This window comes from Anomaloglossus baeobatrachus, chromosome 11 (assembly GCF_048569485.1).
Source record: "Anomaloglossus baeobatrachus isolate aAnoBae1 chromosome 11, aAnoBae1.hap1, whole genome shotgun sequence".
Classification (NCBI taxonomy): Eukaryota; Metazoa; Chordata; class Amphibia; order Anura; family Aromobatidae; genus Anomaloglossus; species Anomaloglossus baeobatrachus.
In genome coordinates this window covers 51,882,186-51,903,208 of record NC_134363.1, presented here as the reverse complement: position 1 = coordinate 51,903,208, position 21,023 = coordinate 51,882,186, and the positions used below count along the sequence as shown (strand labels likewise).

The following is a 21,023-nucleotide window of genomic DNA, read 5'->3' as shown; positions in this document are numbered from 1 at the left end:
ACCACCAAACTTAACTGTTTTCTGGGTGTATTTTGGATCCATATGGGCTTCAGTAGGTCTCCTGCAGTATTTGCGGCGGCTGTGGTGTAATTCAACTGAAGATTCATCAGAGAAATCCACCTTCTGTCACTTTTCCAGCATCCATCTTTTTAGCAGGCTGTGGGACTTAGCAATTAAAAAAACTGTGTGGCATTTGCCTTTTGTTTAGTGCTGGCTTCTGGGCACTGATTTGACCATGGAGGCCATTTTTGAGACAGAATCCTACAAACTGTTCTAGTTGACACAGGGACTTGAGGTGACCAGGCCTGTTGGAGCTCTGCTGCAGTGGAAGAGGGGCTGGCTTTGGATTTTCTAACCAACAAACGTTCCTCCTGAGCAGTTGTCTTGTGGGGTCTGCTAAAAACATCTCCAGTCTCTTCAAATCTTTTTTTAATTCTTTGTACTTGACGCTGAGACACATTAAAGGTGCCAGCCACCTCTGCAGTGGATCTGGTCTTCAGCCTCTTGATAATCAAGGCTTTGTTCGCAGGGTGGATTTTTGGCATGTTGTCAGAGGTCAAGTTGCAATTCAAGTGAAGGTCTGGGGTGCTGGGTTTCTTTTTATACACACCCACTAATTAACCGATCATTTAGTGAGCACAGATGAGGATGTAAACTAGGATTGGGTGCAATATATGACAAGGTGACAAAACTTTTGTCTTGCCAAAATCTGACCTTTCTGTGTTCATTAAATGAGCAATATTTCAGCTTTGCAGTAACTTTATTTTCATAACCTAAACCAAATTTGGGAGAGTTTCAGCTTTTAAAAGAGTAATTTATGAAACCAATGGATGAATTTAAAGTCAGGTTATAAGCTTTTATTTGCATAACATGGATAAGCGACAGAACTTCTGTCAGGGAGTGTAGGGGTTGTACACTTTGTGTCTTTTATACATCGATGACAAATGATTGAGCCTAGAATTTTTCAGAGGTCACTAGATGTGACTCCGCTTCTACAGATGAGTTATTACTTTGTGTGCAGATATAGAGTAACTGATTACTGCAGGAATTTGCATTAGACATTTATTTTTAGAGGAATATATCATCAGAAAATGACCTATTGTTTACTGTAAATGTATTTTTTTTATTTTATATATTTAATTTTTAATGTAACATTTCATTAGAATGAGACAAAAAAACTCCACTATAGTGACCAGTGACAGGCAGCTGCTGCCAAGACATAAAATAATAAGAATTTTTCCCCTTATATGGGGCTATTGACATCTTCCTTAGGTCCCCTATACACGTGCACATAAAAAAACTGTCTGTTTTGAGCATCTGTGTGCCATTCATACAGCCGTGTGACACGCACCGGAAAAAACACATGACACAACAAGATAATGAAAAAACAAACACATGACACTGAAATGAATGGTTTGTACATATTTAAGATGTGCAAAGATAGACAAATAGCTTGTAGAGCGTGTGGTGCCCCTGAGAAAGGTACCCGAAACGCACGTCAGGCGTGGACCCTGGACCGGCTCCCTTCTTACCTCAACCTCCGGTATGTACTTTAGACAATGATTTCTCCGGCTCTGCTCATCGAGCATTCCGGGTGACTTTACCTTGCACACCCGCTGGTGAGCTAGGTGGAGGGAGGTTATTTTCTGCATCTGTGCATACTATTATGGGCTATTTGATTGGCGATTTGCCCTATGATCCCCCAGGCACAGTCTTTTACATGTAATGTCCGGTCTCGGTCCCCACGTTGGTGAGTTTCTTTATGTCCTCTTACTTTGAGATACTAGAATATGGAGTGTACTTCGTGCACTCCCGTTTTTTAAAATGTTTGTGATTATTAAAAAATAAAATATCTTGGATAATATTTCTCCACTGTGTGGTTTCACATTTTTTGAAATAGCTTGTAGAGCTTGCTATTTAGCCAAATGATTAAATGGGGAAAAAAATCATGTGGGATTCCCCCATTTTTGGTAATCAGCAAATGTAAAGCCAACAGCTGTGAGCTCATAAAATCAGGCTGGGAAGGTCCATCGTTCTTTGGCCTTTCCCAGTCTAAAATAGCTGCCCGCAGCTGCCCAGAAAGTGGCGCTTCATGAGATGCTCCACTTCTGGCACTTTGCCCAACATGTCCTGATGCTCTGGTGCGGTTGCAATCAGGATAATGGATTTTGGGGTTAATGTCAGCTGTGTAGTGTCCAAAAACACAGCTGACATAAATCCCTGGTGTTAGTAATGGAGAGGTGCCTATCAGACACCCCCATTACTAACCCAGTAATAAATAAACACACACAAAAAATACTTTATTGAAATAAACATTCCACGACACATTACTTCTCCTCGTTCACCACTTCATTATATAAAATAAAAAAAAAAACAACAACAAAACAGGTCCACTGTAGTTCACAAATGGAAACCTGTGGAAAAAAACCCCAAACATAAAACACAAAAGAATAAAACACTTTTCCTTGTTCACCACTTTATTACAAGGGGAAAAAAAACCCCAGCCGGTTTGATGTCCTCCAGAGCGAATCCGTAGCGCAACATCTTTAAAGCATCTTTCTGAGGCTCCATAGACTTTGCTAACAGACACTTCCAGGTCATGACGTCCTGCACAGGACCTGTTTCTCTAAAGAGTGGTGACCAGTAACATGACTGCATTTCAGAATCACCAAGTCATGAGCAGCACAGCGTGACCGGGAAAAAAGGTAACGTCACTTATGTTCACCGCTCTTTAGAGGGTCCGGGTCTTGCACTGCATGACCTGGAAGTGCCTGTTAGCAAAGTCTATGGAGCCTTAAAAATTCGCTCTGGACTACTTTGGAACTGCTGGGGATTTTGGGGAGCTTTAGTAAACGAGGGAAAATGTCTTGTTTCTCGCGGGTGGTTTTATTGCAGATTTCTATTTTTGGACTATGATTCCCTGGATTATGGTGGACCTTTTGTTTTGTTTTGTTTTGTTTTTAATATAGTGGTGAACAAGGAAAGGGAAAGTGTCAGGGAGTGTTATTTCAATAAAGTATTTTTTGTGTGTTTTTAGTACTGTGTTAGTAATGGGGGTGTCTAATGACACCTCTCCATTACTAACATCAGGGCTTGATGTCAGCTGTGTTTTTGGACTCTACACTGCTGACATCAATCCCAAAAACGATTACCAGGGCATCGGGAAGAATCGAGGCAAAGCACCAGAATTGTAGCATTTTGTGATGCTCCACTTCTGGGAAGGCTGCGGACTGCTATTTTTTGTTTGGGAAGAGCCCAATTAACATGGACCTTTCCAGCCTGATGATAACAGCCCCTAGCTGTCTTATTTACCTTTCCTAGTTATCAAAAATGGGGGGTGCCTGTGTCATTTTTTTTTATTTATATATTTGGTTAATAACTGAGCAATCTATCATCACTTTTGCATATATTTAACATTTAAAAATCAGTAAAAAAAAAAAATGAATGCAATTAATTTTGGTATGAGTCATATGGATGCCATCCGTGTGCTGTACGTGTTTTTCACAGACTCATTGATTTGTATGGGTTTGTCTGATTCGTGCTAACGGGAAAAAAAACAGACATGTTCCTAAGTATTTCTCACAGAGATACGTGTGGTCTGAAAACACGGACATGTAAAGATCACCATAGATTACAAAAGGTATGTGTGGTACCAGTGAAGAAAAAAAAAATGGATGCCACAAGTACCAGAAACACTGACCTGTGAAGGGATCTTAGAGTTTTTGCGGTCCTAAATATCTACATTTTAAGTCCATCAAGGTTAACCTATAGCTTATGTACAACTTCAACCTAAAAAAAAGCCCCCCAAAAACTATTTTCTACATTAACTACAAAATCGAATTCTAGAGTTTGCAAATGGGCCACTAAAATTAATATTTGACTCATAATTCCTGTGAAAAAAAGGGAACCAGCACGATCTGAAATTGGCATGCATCATATAAAAAGCGAAAATTCACAAACCCATTCCAACTGTACTATAATAAAAAAAATGAGATTTTTAGCAAATAATTGATCAATTTTTTGAGCCACCCCTGCCAACGTCACGGCAAATCTCAATAGGGGGGTCCTACTCTACATTCTGTATTTCATGTGCCATGCGGCCTCCTAGATAAAGTTAAAAGCAGAACCATAATGGAGCACACATACCTGTAACCTGTATATAGCCGCTTCTATGTTGCAAAAAAGGCACTTGTGGATAGAGACCAGCCCAGATCCCAGCATGTGGAGCAAGCCCTACACCTACCAGGACTATATCAGAACTGATCCTCCCAGTGCCAAACAGCAACCATTGATAAAGGCGGACCAGATCCAAGAATGGTGCTTAATTAGCATTGCCTGTGACGTTGGCAGGGGTGGCTCAAAGAATTGATCAATTATTTGCTAAAAATCTCATTTATATTACAGTACAGTTGGAATAAATCTGTGAATTTGCACTTTTTATATGATGCATGCCATTTTCAGATCGTGCTGGCTCCCCTCTCTCTCTGTTTGGTTGTAGTTATGCTACAAATGTCTGGTGGCTGGTCACCACCATGCTATACACGCCTGATCTTGGTTTGCAATGTATTCCTCCTGTTGGTAGCTGTACACATTCAGTTGCCTCACCCTTTCCACAGGCATTGCTAATTAAGCACCATACTTGGATCTGGTCCGCCTTTATCAATGGTTGCAGTCTGGCACTGGGAGGGTCAGTTCTGATATAGTCCTGGTATGTGTAGAGCTTGCTCCACATGCTGGGATCTGGGCTGGTCTCTATCCACAATTGCCTCTTTTGCAACATAGAAGCGGCTATATACAGGTTACAGGTATGTGTGCTCCATTATGGTTCTGCTTTTAACTTTATCTAGGAGGCCGCATGGCACATGAAATACAGAATATAGAGTAGGACCCCCCTATTGAGATTTGCCGTGACGTTGGCAGGGGTGGCTCAAAGAATTGATCAATTATTTGCTAAAAATCTCATTGATATTACAGTACAGTTGGAATAAATCTGTGAATTTGCACTTTTTATATGATGCATGCCATTTTCAGATCGTGCTGGCTCCCCTCTCTCATAATTCCTGTGGTATACAAAGACTTTTCAGAGGTTTCATTATCATCACAGACAGAACAAGAATGGCAGAACACACTGCTCACAATCTGAGCCGTTTAAGCTTTCACGTCTTGTACGGTGACAGGTAATGTATCCACCATTCACAATAGGTGATGTCAAAGCTTCACCTGCTCAGAGCAGACTATGCCTAGAAAAGCTCTCCTGTGTAATTTAATAGGTCTGTGTAGATGTGACTTCCTGTGCAGAACAGGAAGTATGAGCCTAGTATTGGGCTTAGTGTCCAGTTTGAAAAATTGCAATATTTTTAATATACACATTCTATATGGGGGAAACTTTATTTTTAAATAATGTTTAATAAAGTGGTTTTATGTTAAAAAAAAAAAAAAGTACCGTATTTTTCGGACTATAAGACGCACCCTGGTTTTAGAGGAGGAAAATGGGAAAATAAAACTTTAAGCAAAAAATGTGGTCATGACACACTGTTATGGGGCGAGGATCTGCTGCTGAAACTGTTATGGGGGTAATGTCCCTAAATTCTCTACTAAGGTACCCCATCCTGGTAATGATCCTCCTGCCTTGTATATGATCCTGCTATAAACCCCCATCCAGCCTGTTCACATACCCCCCCCATCCAGCCTGTTCACATACCCCCCCCATCCAGCCTGTTCACATACCCCCCCCATCCAGCCTGTTCACATACCCCCCCCATCCAGCCTGTTCACATACCCCCCCCCCATCCAGCCTGTTCACATACCCCCCCCCCATCCAGCCTGTTCACATACCCCCCCCCCCATCCAGCCTGTTCACATACCCCCCCCCCCATCCAGCCTGTTCACATACCCCCCCCCCCCCATCCAGCCTGTTCACATACCCCCCCCCCCCATCCAGCCTGTTCACATACCCCCCCCCCCATCCAGCCTGTTCACATACCCCCCCCCCCCATCCAGCCTGTTCACATACCCCCCCCCCCATCCAGCCTGTTCACATACCCCCCCCCCATCCAGCCTGTTCACATACCCCCCCCCATCCAGCCTGTTCACACACCCCCCCCCCATCCAGCCTGTTCACACACCCCCCCCCATCCAGCCTGTTCACACACCCCCCCCATCCAGCCTGTTCACACACCCCCCCATCCAGCCTGTTCACACACACCCCCCATCCAGCCTGTTCACACACCCCCCCCATCCAGCCTGTTCACACACCCCCCCCATCCAGCCTGTTCATACCCCCCCCCCATCCAGCCTGTTCACATACCCCCCCCCCATCCAGCCTGTTCACATACCCCCCCCCATCCAGCCTGTTCACATACCCCCCCCCATCCAGCCTGTTCACATACCCCCCCCCCATCCAGCCTGTTCACATACCCCCCCCCCATCCAGCCTGTTCACATACCCCCCCCCCATCCAGCCTGTTCACATACCCCCCCATCCAGCCTGTTCACATACCCCCCCCATCCAGCCTGTTCACATACCCCCCCCATCCAGCCTGTTCACATACCCCCCCCATCCAGCCTGTTCACATACCCCCCCCCATCCAGCCTGTTCACATACCCCCCCCCCATCCAGCCTGTTCACAGACCCCCCCCATCCAGCCTGTTCACAGACCCCCCCCCCCATCCAGCCTGTTCACATACCCCCCCCATCCAGCCTGTTCACATACCCCCCCATCCAGCCTGTTCACATACCCCCCCCCATCCAGCCTGTTCACATACCCCCCCCCCATCCAGCCTGTTCACATACCCCCCCCATCCAGCCTGTTCACATACCCCCCCCATCCAGCCTGTTCACATACCCCCCCCATCCAGCCTGTTCACATACCCCCCCCATCCAGCCTGTTCACATACCCCCCCCATCCAGCCTGTTCACATACCCCCCCCCCCCCATCCAGCCTGTTCACATCCCCCCCCCCCATCCAGCCTGTTCACATCCCCCCCCATCCAGCCTGTTCACATCCCCCCCCCCCCCATCCGGCCTGTTCACATACCCCCCCCCCCCATCCAGCCTGTTCACATACCCCCCCCCCATCCAGCCTGTTCACATACCCCCCCCCCCCCCCCCCCCATCCAGCCTGTTCACATACCCCCCCCCCCAATCCATTCTGCTCATATACTCCCATCGTGCTCATATACCATCCTGGTATATGGCCTGTATCCTATAGCACAGAGAAAAAAAATAAACGTTTATACTCACCTTTTCCTCACTCCCTGTAGCCGATCATCTTCCTCTCTGCGCCGCTGACCTGTGTGTGTGGAGCCGTTCCCCTGCAGCATGCGATGTCTTCCTGTCTGTGCCGATCAGCTGACCAGCTCAGCACAGATCAGCTGACCGGCACAAACAGGAAGACATCGCGTGCAGCAGGGGGGCGGCTCCACCCACGGGGACGGGTGAGTGTACTGATTCACTGCACCCCGCGCTGGTAATGACGCGCGGGGTGCAGTGAATACAGCCGCACATGATCACTCCAGGCTGTAATTGCCAGGAGTGATCATGCGGCCGGCTCTTTGCTATGCGCGCGTCCCCGCTCGTCCTCCCGTCCACCTGTCAGTGCCGGCTTCTGCGCTGAGAAATGGGCGGGAGGATGGGCGTGCATATGTAATGAGCGGGCCCACGTGGTCACGGCAGGTGCTGCTGCTGCCTGCTCGTGTCCCCGATGACCCACTCCACCACAGCACCCTCGTTCCCGGCCGCAGCCCTATAGTCAGACCATAAGACGCACCCCCGACTTTCCCCCAACATTTGGGGGAAAAAAAGTGCGTCTTATGGTCCGAAAAATACGGTACGTTTTTTTTTCATGGCACATTCCCTTTAAGCCATTTGCTTGAACTGTCCTCTGGTCTAGGCTGGCTGCAAGATGTTGAGCACAAATGAGTTAAGATATACCCGATCCCTGCATAATGTCCCAAAAGAGGGTGAAATGATTTAAAACACACTTTATTTTTTAAAAATAAGAAAAAACCTTAACAATTTACATCTTTCAATATTAACATCCTTTTAAAAATACAAGTATATACATAAAGCCACCGCTCGAAAGAGCAGAGGTCCTTCATCGTCACGTCCACTCTCACCTATGGTCTTTATACAGTATATGTGTGTGACCTTGGTTCTCTATATATGACATTAGTACCATTTGAGTATAATGCTATTCTACCCTAAAATATGAACAGCTCTCGCTTTGAACAGAATTAATATTACATCAAAGGTGTCGGTATTATTTATTATTTTACATCATGATCTTCTATGGAAAAGAAAAATTATAGCTGAAACGTCTAGACCTAAAATGTTCAAAGTTGTCAATAGATTTCTATTCACAAGAAGGTAGTCAGTAATGAGGATTCTATAGTCGCCTATGAAGAATTACTCGGTTGTTGAATGCTAAAGTCATGCATTGCCCTATCATTTCCTCCCCTACTTAAAACAGAGGATTGGGTCGCATGACATTCTCTATTTTAAAGGGAATCTACCAGCAGGTTTTTGCAATCTGAGAACAGCATGATATAGAGGCAGAGAGCCTGATTCCAGTGATATATCATTTACTAGGCTGCTTGTTGTAAATTCAATAAAATCTGTCAGCACGAAATTATCACGAGAAGACTAGTCCTCTCATGCCATGTAGACCTCCTGCTCAGTGTAATCCCGCCCCCAACGCTGATTGGCAACTTTCTGCACGATAAGTGGTGTGGGCGGGGTTTTAGACAACTTTCTGTACGATAAGTTGTGTGGGCGGGGTTATAGACAACTTTCTGTACGATAAGTGGTGTGGGCGGGGTTATAGACAATTTTCTGTACGATAAGTGGTGTGGGCGGGGTTATAGATAATTTTCTGCACGATAAGTGGTGTGGGTGGGGTTATAGAGAACTGGAAGATCTACAGCAGAGAAAAAATGTTAACATTGCTTAGAGATTTTATCAAAATTGCACCGAGTGATACATTACTGGATTCTGGGTTTCTTGCCCTTTATGCTGTTCGCATATGGGGTAGCAAAAAACTTGGTGAGAGATTCCCTTTAAGGGGGTTGTTCAGTTCCTCTCATCTCATGGACGCATATCAGCAGATTTGGATACCTGTCTGACGATCTGTCCAAAGGAGTGGACAATTAGTAGAACTGAGGGATCCCTAGACGTGGCAGTGCTGGTACAACTCCTCTAATAGAATCATAGGAGATCATAAGTCTCTTAATTGTATTTTAATCTCTCCAATATGGAAGAAAAGAAACGGACAAAAAAATCGATACGTATACAGTAAAAGATTTTAGAAGAAATCTGAAGATCCTACCAGTAGACAACATTTTGGGGGAAGAATAAAAAATGAAAGCCCACAAACTGTCTTACAGTAGAGGTTCACCTCCTTGTAGACCTTCTTGAAATGGAGATCAGTACATGATTAAAGAAAAATCAAACCAAGTCCACTTTTGGAGGACACATCTGCCTGGAAGATGGCACAAACTCTTAAGTCTTCCCATAGACAAAACAATAGTCCTCCTTCATGAACGAGATGTTAAAATCAGATGCCACGACTGAAGAAGGTCGATGGTGGAACTCTACGCCTTCCTACCCTTTAGTTAGTGACATAGTATTTGCCCCAAATCTTCACGGAAATAAGAGATAACAAAAAGTTTAAAAAAAGTGGACAGAAAATGATGGATGGCTTAAGACAAGTGGGCAAAGTCCACTTTTGGAGGATATATCTGTCTGGAAGAGGGCACAAAATCGTAAGTCTTCCTGTAGACAAAACAATAGTCCTTCATGAATTAGTTGTTCTCGTAAGTCTTCCCGTAGACAAAACAATAGTCCTCCTTCATGAACGAGATGTTAAAATCAGATGCCACAACTGAAGAAGGTCGATGGTGGAATTCTACACCTTCCTCCCCTTTAGTTGGTGACATAGTACTTGCCCCAAATCTTCACGGAAATAAGAGAAAACAATAAGTTTATAAAAAGTTGACAGAAGACGATGGATGGCTTAAGACAAAGAGAGCATGGTAGACTCTGCTTTCCTTTCACTCAGTAATACACTATCAAACTGATACGTCAGCTTCTTCTTCACCTTCCGGATCTCACCGGTCCTGCCGTAGTTGCGTAGCGCACGAGCCATCTTCTGGTAGGTCATCTTCTTGCGGTTTCCCTTTTGTTGCCCCCATCTGTGAGCAAGAAGCTCTTTGTGCTTTGAGGAGAATTGAAAGGTCCCTCTCTCCCGGTCCAGCCACCAAATGCAATCTCTCATGTCACCATTCTGGAGGAGCTCCAGGAGAAACTTGTAGAGTCTAACCTTCTTACGAACACCTTTAAAAAAATATATATAGTGGTTAAAGTTTTGTACGGTTGTCAAATCCAAAATTTCAGACCCTACTATTGGTTTGAGTTAAGAAAGAAAGAAAAAAGGACAACCAATCGAATCCTAAACGAGATTTTCAGCTGTGCTTTATGGTAGCCATATATCATTCTGATTTATGTGTATGTCACCAGAGTCATTAGTCTTACTTGATTTATATGACAGTCGTATAATGATCATCTTTTATTATTAGTAGAGATGGGCAGACTTGCAGATAACCAGGACCGGCAGGTCCCTGCTAATCTTTATTTAAAAGTCCGGTTCCGGACACCATATAAGTCTATGGGAACCAGGGATTAAAAATGTTGGTGGAAGGGATAGGAGCACGTGCGGTGTACTCACCGAGGCTCCGTGTCATGGCGGCAAGCTGCTTCCAGGTCACGCATTCACTTCTGGGGCTGTGTGCATCTAGATCGTGCACTAAAAATAAAGGCAGATGCTAGAATGTACGGGCTCCATCCAGGTATGACGTATTTTGTCACGTGATGGGAGGGGGGTAATGTTTAAAATGCAGCCCGATGATTTCCAGACAGAATAAACATTCTTTTTCTAAGTCCACATGGGCATGGAGTTGTTTATAATAGAAGCGAGGGTCTGAGGGTAAGACCCCTACATGGGGGTGGGGTGTGAGCCCGCAATGTTTCCTCCTCTGCTCATCCTGAGCCTCCTGGTTCAAGATTCATGAATCGGGAGGCTCAAGATGAACAATAGTTCCTCTTCTGCTCATCGTGAACCTCCTGGTTTGTGAATCATGAACCAGAAGGCTAAGGATGAGTGATGTTTCCTCCTCATGAACCAGGAGGCTCAGCATGAGCAGAGGAGGAAACATCACGGGTGCAGAGATCTGCTCATCCTGACCCTACTGGTTCATGAATAGATGTGCAGCACTTTAACAGTGACAGTGCCGGTAGGGGGTGGGTGCTGCACTTCCTGACGACACGGTCAGTGTGAAAGGGCTGGCGGGGTGCGGGGCATGACCCCGTACTTTAAGCCAGAGTGCTTCAGGTCACCAGAGGTCATACCGTGGGAACCCGAGTATGACCTCCGGTGAACTGAGTGACGTCACTGCTGCCAGCCGGGTCTTTCTTGTCAGTGTTTCCTAGAGAGATCAGACATTTTTTCGGTCTTTCGAGGCTCAGATGGGACCTCGTGTGGATTACGTTGGACCTGCAGGGGTGTGTTGGACTTAATAAAGTGGTGAAAGAGGGTATTTTATTCCACATAAAGGATTTTTCTCAGTGTATCTGTATTTCTTTTTAGTTCTAGGATTAGTTATGGGGGGTCTCATAAACCCCTTCCCATCACTAATTATCGCCTTAATGACAGTTGTGTGCTGTCTGGCTTTATCATGGCTGGGTATCAAAATGCACGCCGTTTTTTTAAATGATTTATTTAACAATTTCTCGAGTGCCGAATCCGGATCAAACACCCTGGGGCCCGGGTCCAGCACCCGGACACCTATGAAGCCGCGCGGATCCGAACCTTTACAGTCCGGGTCCGCCCATCACTAATTATTAGTATTTAGAGTAGATGTCATTGACTAATTAGCTAGCATGCAGTTTACTCCCTTTTTTTGTACCTTACCACTCAAGGAAACTGTCATTCATTCAAGAAACTGAAGGTTAACGAGCCTTGGGCATGACCGTCATCATGCGAGAAATGAGTATAAATATGGTACGATAGATATAGTCTGAGCTGCAGTACCAAACACAACCTGTGGACAGGAGTGGCGCTGTTTTGGAAGCAAAAAAGCAGCCACTTTTCTTTATAATCCCACAAGACCTGTTTGATCTTCGAGAAGGCAGGACACTAAACCCTTTTGCTGGAGATATAAACTATGTGACCTATTTTGCTTTGTTTAACACTAGCTGTAGAACCTGGCGTTGCCCGGGATAGTAACGGTCTTTGTCTCTCTCCCAGTCTCTGTCTTGCTGTCTGTCTCTTTCCTTGTCTGTCTGTTTCTATCTCTCTGTCTGTATTTGCATCAGTCTATCTGTCTCAATCTCTGTATCTGTCTGTCTCTCTCTACCTCTGTGTCTGTCTCTCTGTGTGTGTGTCTTTCTGTCTCTTTCCCCGTCTGTCTCTCTTTCCAGGGCTGTCTCTCTTTCCAGGGCTGTATCTCTTTCCAGGGCTGTATCTCTTTCCAGGGCTGTATCTCTTTCCAGGGCTGTATCTCTTTCCAGGGCTGTCTCTCTTTCCAGGGCTGTCTCTCTTTCCAGGGCTGTATCTCTTTCCAGGGCTGTATCTCTTTCCAGGGCTGTCTCTTTGCCCGGCTGTCTGTTTTTAGGTCTGTCTCTTTCCTCGTCTGTCTCTTTGCCGTGCTGTCTCTGTCTGTGTCTCTGTCTGTCTCACCACAGACATCATATTACCTCACACATAAGCTTCTTATACTAACAGTTTTTGTTCCTATAGCAACCACTGACAGTTGCTATTTATAGCCTGCAGCACCCAGCTCCATTCAGTTTAATGGATGCAGGATTTTTGTAGAGTAACTGTAAAGCACGGGGTTAAATTTTCCCTCCCAAACATAGTCTATGACATTCCCTGAGTCACATGGGGTGTCTGTGCAAAATTTAGTGATTGTAAATGCGACTGTGCAGATTCCTTTAGCGGACATACATATACACACATACACACACATACATACATACACTCAGCTTTATATATTAGATATAAGAAATCTTCGAATACCTGGTTCATAATTTCCAAAATAAGGAGGAGAATCCCCCCCAGAATCGCTGTCTGACACTTCGAGATTTGTACCTACAAACTCTCCGTCTGATTGGGAAGGGCTCCGATCACATGGTAATGAGTAGGCCTGAGGACAAGGATTAAACGGCTGTAGAAAGAAATGTTCCACCATTACTACAAGAGAGGAGTATAAATACTATAAATGTGGTCTGGCTTTACTAATAGACCAGCCAGGCTTAGTCAGGGGGAAATTGAATTAACACATGGACCATCATTTATTAAGGTTTTCTATGATAAAAGTTATCCTGGTGGGAAAGAAAGAAATGTTCCACCATTAGTACAAAAGAGGAGTATAAATACCATAGATATGGTCTGGATTTACTAAAAGAGCAGCCCGGCTTAGTCAGGGGTATACTAAATTAACACATGGACCACCATTCATTAAGGTTTTCTAGCAAAAAGTTATCTTGGGGGAAACAAAACAAAATATCCCACCATTACTACAAAGAAAGGAGTATAAATACCATAAATATGGTCTAGATTTAGTAAAAAAGCAGCCAGGCTTAGTCAGGGGGTATATTGAATTAACACATGGACCACCATTCATTAAGGTTTTCTATAGAAAAGTTATCCTGGTGGGAAAGAAAGAAATATTCCACCATTACTACAAGAGAGGAGTATAAATACTATAGATATGGTCTGGATTTAGTAAAAAAGCAGCCAGGCTTAGTCAGGGGGTATAGACATGGCCTTAGATTGCGTTGTGATTTTTACCTCTGTAATGTATGAATCCTCAGACATGGGACATTGCGTCAGACAAGGGGACGTCCCAGAGGGGCTCTGGCTGCTGTCCTGGTAGTAGTGGAGGTAAGTTTCTTGCCCATAGGAGGAATCTGGAACATTCTGGAGTGGTGTTAGCTGGTTATTCCCATACTCCTCATAACAGACATCCTGCGGATCCATCGAGTTCCAAAGGAAATCTAAAATCAGAAAACATGACGTCAACTTAATAGAAATCAGGAGGAAGGAATTCATGAAGATGACTCCGGCACAGTCACTGATCTGGAGCACAGTCGCTGATCTGGAGCACAGTCGCTGATCTGGAGCACAGTCGCTGATCTGGAGCACAGTCGCTGATCTGGAGCACAGTCGCTGATCTGGAGCACAGTCGCTGATCTGGAGCACAGTCGCTGATCTGGAGCACAGTCGCTGATCTGGAGCACAGTCGCTGATCTGGAGCACAGTCGCTGATCTGGAGCACAGTCGCTGATCTGGAGCACAGTCGCTGATCTGGAGCACAGTCACTGATCTGGAGCACAGTCACTGATCTGGAGCATAGTCCTGACCCGCCCTTGTGTTGGGGCTCTGGGATCGGCTGTATAGGATAGATGTAGAGTATGGACCCAATGTTCTGATGGAGATTTTTTTTTTCAGTGTCTTCTATGGCATAAAAATGTGCTGCAAAATCCATAAACTTTTTTTTATACCGTTTTAGTAAAGGAGGTGTTTATTTTATTTTTCATTATTGAGGCTGAAAAAATGAATTTATTAACAATTTTTTTTTTAAGTATAGAAATGGAAAAACTGCTTCATGTGCAGTTCTGAAAGTTTACTTAAAATCCTCCTTAAATGGATTATTCCCAAATACAAAATCCCATCCCAAAATGTATTATGTATAATGTTAGCAAATACCTCCTATTAGAAATGTAGCAGAGTTCTCCTGATTGGCTATGTCTTCTACCTCATGTGCAGGGCATTGCAGCTTAGGCATCCATGGTTATGAACAGTTCCCCCAATTAGCTATGTCTCTTACCTCATGTGCAGGGCATTGCAGCTTAGGCATCCATGGTTATGATCACTCATATACTACTAGTTAGTTGTTTGTGGTGATAACCATGGATACCAAAACTAGTGCAATGCCCTGGCACATGAGGTAACAGACATAGCTAATCATGAGAACTATACTACATTTCTATTATGTAGTAGTATATTTCTCCTGATTAAGTATGTCTCTTACCTCATGTGCAGGGTATTGCAGCTTAGGTATCTATGGTTATGACCACTCATATACTGCCAGTTAGTTGCTCGTGGTCATAACCATGGATGCCTAAACTACTGCAATGTCCTGCACATGAGGTAAGAGACATAGCTAATCAGGAGAACTATACTACATTTCTAATATATAGTAGTATAGTTCTCCTGATTAACTGTATCGCTTACCTCATGTGCAGGGCATTGCAGCTTAGGTATCCATGGTTATGACCACTCATATACTTCCAGTTAGTTGCTCGTGGTCATAACCATGGATGCCTAAACTACTGCAATGCCCTGCACATGAGGTAAGAGAGAACTATACTACATTTCTAATATGTAGTAGTTCTCCTAATTTACATTGCTTACCTCATGTGCAGGGCATTACGGCTTAGGTATTTATGGTTATGACCACTCATATGCTGCCAGTTAGTTGCTCGTGGTCATAATCATGGATACCTAAACTATTGCAATGCCCTGCACATGAGGTAAGAGAGAACTATACTACATTTCTAATATGTAGTAGTTCTCCTAATTTACATTGCTTACCTCCTGTGCAGGGCATCGTGGCTTAGGTATCTATGGTTATGACCACTCATATGCTGCCAGTTAGTTGCTCGTGGTCATAATCATGGATACCTAAACTATTGCAATGCCCTGCACATGAGGTAAGAGGGAACTATACTACATTTCTAATATGTAGTAGTTCTCCTAATTTACATTGCTTACCTCCTGTGCAGGGCATCGTGGCTTAGGTATCTATGGTTATGACCACTCATATGCTGCCAGCTAGTTGCTCGTGGTCATAATCATCGAAACCTAAACTACTGCAATGCTCTGCAGATGAGGTAAGTGACATAGCTAATCAGGAGAACTATACTATATTTCTAATTGGAGGTTTTTGCTAATATTATTATTACACCTACTACAAATTGGGATAGCATCTTGGAGATGGGAATAACGTTGTAAGTTAAAAAAAAGGTCTTAGTCCTTAAAGGAGCTGTCTCACAATATATTCAGTGCACTGAGGGCATCTATAAAACTGCTGAGCACATGAAGTGCCGCGGAGAGTGCTGGCCAGGGATGTAGGGGTTAACCAATATGATTCGAGTGTGAGTGGATCAGACAATAAAAGCATACAGCAATGGAGATCATGAGGACTGTAATGTCAGTGATAGGGTTATTGGAAGGGGGGGACAGAGCTTCCTTTGTTAGGTAACTGTTAGGAAAGTGCCGGCTCCCGCTTTCCATACAACAGTCTTGCAAATTTCCTAGAGGATTATTTGCATGTCACAGAGCCCTAACAAGGTCTTTGTGTTTTCTGCCTCCTGCACAGAAGCTCTGTGGCCTAAGGATCAGATCTGATGGAGAAGGGACCCCAATACAACTGCCCCCCTCCTGGGGATAGCTCACGTCACCCATCAAAGTACAGGGAAATACCCTGTACCCCATAAATAAGCCCTAGCATGATTTTTCAGGAGTTTTGGCATATGCTTTAAATATAAGCCCTACATTCTGAGCAAATAATCTTTTTCTTATATTATTTTTTTTTCTTCAATGGAAACTGATCTTGTGACTGTTGCTCTTTAAGACGCCGCCTGCTGTGGTCTGATGAATAATGGTCCCGTGTAGTGCGGAGATTTCCCTGTCTTGTTTCATTACTGGGTTTTTTCCTTCTGTAACCAGACTTGTCACACACCGCAACTATTACAGCTCAAAGGGACATTTATAACTTTGTGACGAGTCAATCATTTTTGCACATGCCTCCATAACTTGCGCAGACCAACGCCGAATTCAGACGTCTGTGTATCATGGTCCGATGCATGGACTGGGCGGGGGAAAAAAGTAGCTAGAGAAAGAGTAACCTGTGCTTGGAGTTGTGGAGTTACCCATCGTCCTGCTGTTTCCACCCTGCTCTTGTTTTCCTCCTTATCACTTATTATCTTATACCTCTGTGTGTGCGTGCTGTGTGACAGTTTTAGTTTCTCGTTTGTATATTTCTGTGGGTTGTGGAGTCCCATATTTTCTGAAGAAAGACTAGCTTTGTGCTTGGAATTGTTGTGGAGTTACCCATCATCCTGCTGTTTCCACCCTGCTCTTATTTTCCTCCTTATCACTTATTGTCTTATACCTCTGTGTGTGCGTGCTGTGTGAAAGTTTTAGTTTCCCCTGTTTGTATATTTCTGTGGGTTGTGGAGTCCCATATTTGCTGGAGAAAGAATAGCCGGTGCTTGGAGTTGTTGTGGAGTTAACCATCGACCTGCTGTTTCCTCCCTGCTCTTGTTTTCCTCCTTATCACTTATTGTCTTATACATCTATGTATGTGTGTTGTGTGACAGAGTTTTGGTTTCCCCTGTTTGTCTATTTCTGTGGGTTAAATCACACTCCTGTCCTGGCCCTCTTGGGGAGGGGGTATAGGATCAGGGCTGGTCAGCAGCAGAACCAGGAAGGAGACTCAGGCATCCCCACCATTAGGGGTATCCCTGAAATTAGGCATAGCACTGGGTCCCCTAGTCTGAGGGTCACCTTAGGCGCCCTGGTTTCCCGCTATCCCCAAAGTCCTTGTGACAATGCCTGTGATTCTGTCAAGTTCAGACCAGGAGACCCATGGCCTGTCAATGCACCGCACGTCTAAATTTGGCCTAAAATAGAAAAGGTCTAAAACTGAACCTGCATTGCTAAGTCTACCCTATAAGGTGCATGAATATTAGGAATGTTTACATAGAAATGCTCGTTTCTTGATAGTCGTGCAATCTAAACAGTCTGCCGATAAATGAGAAAAACACTCGTTCGTTGGGTGAAATGATTTTTTGTGCTAACAACAGATCATCACTCTCGGCAGCACATCTTCCTGTGTAAGCAGGGCCTGTGCTGCCGAGAAACATAGCAGATTGTTCAGCGTGTACGTAGGCAATGCACATCTGAAGCCTGGCTAATGAAATAACCACATGTGGAGCCCAATTGGGCCTTTAGTCCCCAATTGCAGACTTACATCATGAGTGACTAATCTTTCGGTAGGCGGAGATCCCAAATCACCGCCTATTGGATATTTATGGCAAATCCGGTAGATACACAGCTGTCTATTGTTTGCACATCGGATATCTTCCTCATTTAACTATCAAATATTCATGATATCAATACCCAAAGTATAGTGTGTAGTGACAGAGCATGGAGGGAGGGTGCGCACTTACCTATGTGAGGCTCGGGCTCAGGGGGATCTGGTAAGTTGCCGGGATGTTTGATGAAGGTCTCAAAGTCTTGAGGCATCATATCAGGATATTGAGGAAAAGCGTGCATGCCCTGCAGCAGAAGAGGGGCGGTATAACGTCACACTATGCTCTGACCATATACAACTTGTCATTTTGCCACAGAAAACTATTAGGTCATGTTTTTTTTAAAGAAAAAGATCATTATGATGGACCACGCTACACCACAATTTACACAATCATCTGTTTATCTGAACACCAGATTTACTCTGGAGCGGCCATTGTAATGAGAAATGACCAGAGATGTCTTCCCCTTCAGATAATAGTTGGTTATAGCTAGTGATGAGCGGGCACTACCATGCTCGGGTGCTCAGTACTCGTAACTAGTGATGAGCGGGCACTACCATGCTCGGATGCTCAGTACTCGTAACTAGTGATGAGTGAGCACTACCATGCTCGGGTGCTCTGTACTCGTAACTAGTGATGAGCGGGCACTACCATGCTCGGGTGCTCGGTACTCGTAACTAGTGATGAGTGAGCACTACCATGCTCGGGTGCTCTGTACTCGTAACTAGTGATGAGCGGGCACTACCATGCTCGGGTGCTCGGTACTCGTAACTAGTGATGAGCGGGCACTACCATGCTCGGGTGCTCAGTACTCGTAACTAGTGATGAGCGGGCACTACCATGCTCGGATGCTCAGTACTCGTAACTAGTGATGAGCGAGCACTACCATGCTCGGGTGGTCAGTACTCGTAACTAGTGATGAGCGGGCACTACCATGATCGGGTGCTCAGTACTCGTAACTAGTGATGAGCGGGCACTACCATGCTCAGGTGCTCTGTAATCGTAACTAGTGATGAGCGGGCACTACCATGCTCAGGTGCTCAGTACTCGTAACTAGTGATGAGCGGGCACTACCATGCTCGGGTGCTCAGTACTCGTAACTAGTGATGAGCGGGCACTACCATGCTCAGGTGCTCAGTACTCGTAACTAGTGATGAGCGGGCACTACCATGCTCAGGTGCTCAGTACTCGTAACTAGTGATGAGCGGGCACTACCATGCTCAGGTGCTCAGTACTCGTAACTAGTGATGAGCGGGCACTACCATGCTCAGGTGCTCAGTACTCGTAACTAGTGATGAGCGGGCACTACCATGCTCAGGTGGTCAGTACTGGTAACTAGTGATGAGCGGGCACTACCATGCTCGGGTGGTCAGTACTGGTAACTAGTGATGAGCGGGCACTACCATGCTCGGGTGGTCAGTACTGGTAACTAGTGATGAGCGGGCACTACCATGCTCAGGTGTTCAGTACTGGTAACTAGTGATGAGCGGACACTACCATGCTCGAGTGTTCAGTACTGGTAACTAGTGATGAGCGGGCACTACCATGCTCGGGTGCTCAGTACTCGTAACTAGTGATGAGCGGGCACTACCATGCTCGGGTGCTCAGTATTCGTAACTAATCATGAGAGGGCACTACCATGCTCGGGTGCTCGGTACTGGTAACTAGTGATGAGCGGGCACTACCATGCTCGGGTGTTCAGTACTGGTAACTAGTGATGAGCGGACACTACCATGCTCGGGTGTTCAGTACTGGTAACTAGTGATGAGCGGGCACTACCATGCTCAGGTGTTCAGTACTGGTAACTAGTGATGAGCGGACACTACCATGCTCGGGTGTTCAGTACTGGTAACTAGTGATGAGCGGACACTACCATGCTCGGGTGCTCAGTACTGGTAACTAGTGATGAGCGGGCACTACTATGCTCGGGTGTTCAGTACTGGTAACTAGTGATGAGCGGGCACTACCATGCTCGGGTGCTCAGTACTCGTAACTAGTGATGAGCGGGCACTACCATGCTCGGGTGCTCAGTACTCGTAACTAGTGATGAGCGGGCACTACCATGCTCAGGTGCTCAGTACTCGTAACTAGTGATGAGCGGGCACTACCATGCTCAGGTGCTCAGTACTCGTAACTAGTGATGAGCGGGCACTACCATGCTCAGGTGCTCAGTACTCGTAACTAGTGATGAGCGGGCACTACCATGCTCAGGTGCTCAGTACTCGTAACTAGTGATGAGCGGGCACTACCATGCTCAGGTGGTCAGTACTGGTAACTAGTGATGAGCGGGCACTACCATGCTCGGGTGGTCAGTACTGGTAACTAGTGATGAGCGGGCACTACCATGCTCGGGTGGTCAGTACTGGTAACTAGTGATGAGCGGGCACTACCATGCTCAGGTGTTCAGTACTGGTAACTAGTGATGAGCGGACACTACCATGCTCGGGTGTTCAGTACTGGTAACTAGTGATGAGCGGGCACTACCATGCTCGGGTGCTCAGTACTCGTAACTAGTGATGAGCGGGCACTACCATGCTCGGGTGCTCAGTATTCGTAACTAATCATGAGAGGGCACTACCATGCTCGGGTGCTCGGTACTGGTAACTAGTGATGAGCGGGCACTACCATGCTCGGGTGTTCAGTACTGGTAACTAGTGATGAGCGGACACTACCATGCTCGGGTGTTCAGTACTGGTAACTAGTGATGAGCGGGCACTACCATGCTCAGGTGTTCAGTACTGGTAACTAGTGATGAGCGGACACTACCATGCTCGGGTGTTCAGTACTGGTAACTAGTGATGAGCGGACACTACCATGCTCAGGTGTTCAGTACTGGTAACTAGTGATGAGCGGACACTACCATGCTC

General features: G+C 45.4%; 1 protein-coding gene across 1 annotated transcript in view; it reads right to left on the bottom strand.

Annotated features, from left to right (window-relative positions):
• Window positions 1–7,867: 7,867 nt before the first annotated feature.
• Window positions 7,868–21,023, bottom strand: part of LOC142257002 (transcription factor Spi-B-like) — a 32,973-nt gene continuing 19,817 nt past the window's right edge. The window contains exons 3-6 of the mRNA XM_075329050.1: window positions 18,295–18,403; window positions 13,847–14,052; window positions 13,073–13,220; window positions 7,868–10,332 (exon numbers count right to left, since the gene is read on the bottom strand). Of these exons, the coding sequence (XP_075185165.1) occupies window positions 10,013–10,332; window positions 13,073–13,220; window positions 13,847–14,052; window positions 18,295–18,403 (783 nt within the window). The 3' untranslated portion in view covers window positions 7,868–10,012. The remainder of the gene's footprint in view (window positions 10,333–13,072; window positions 13,221–13,846; window positions 14,053–18,294; window positions 18,404–21,023) is intronic.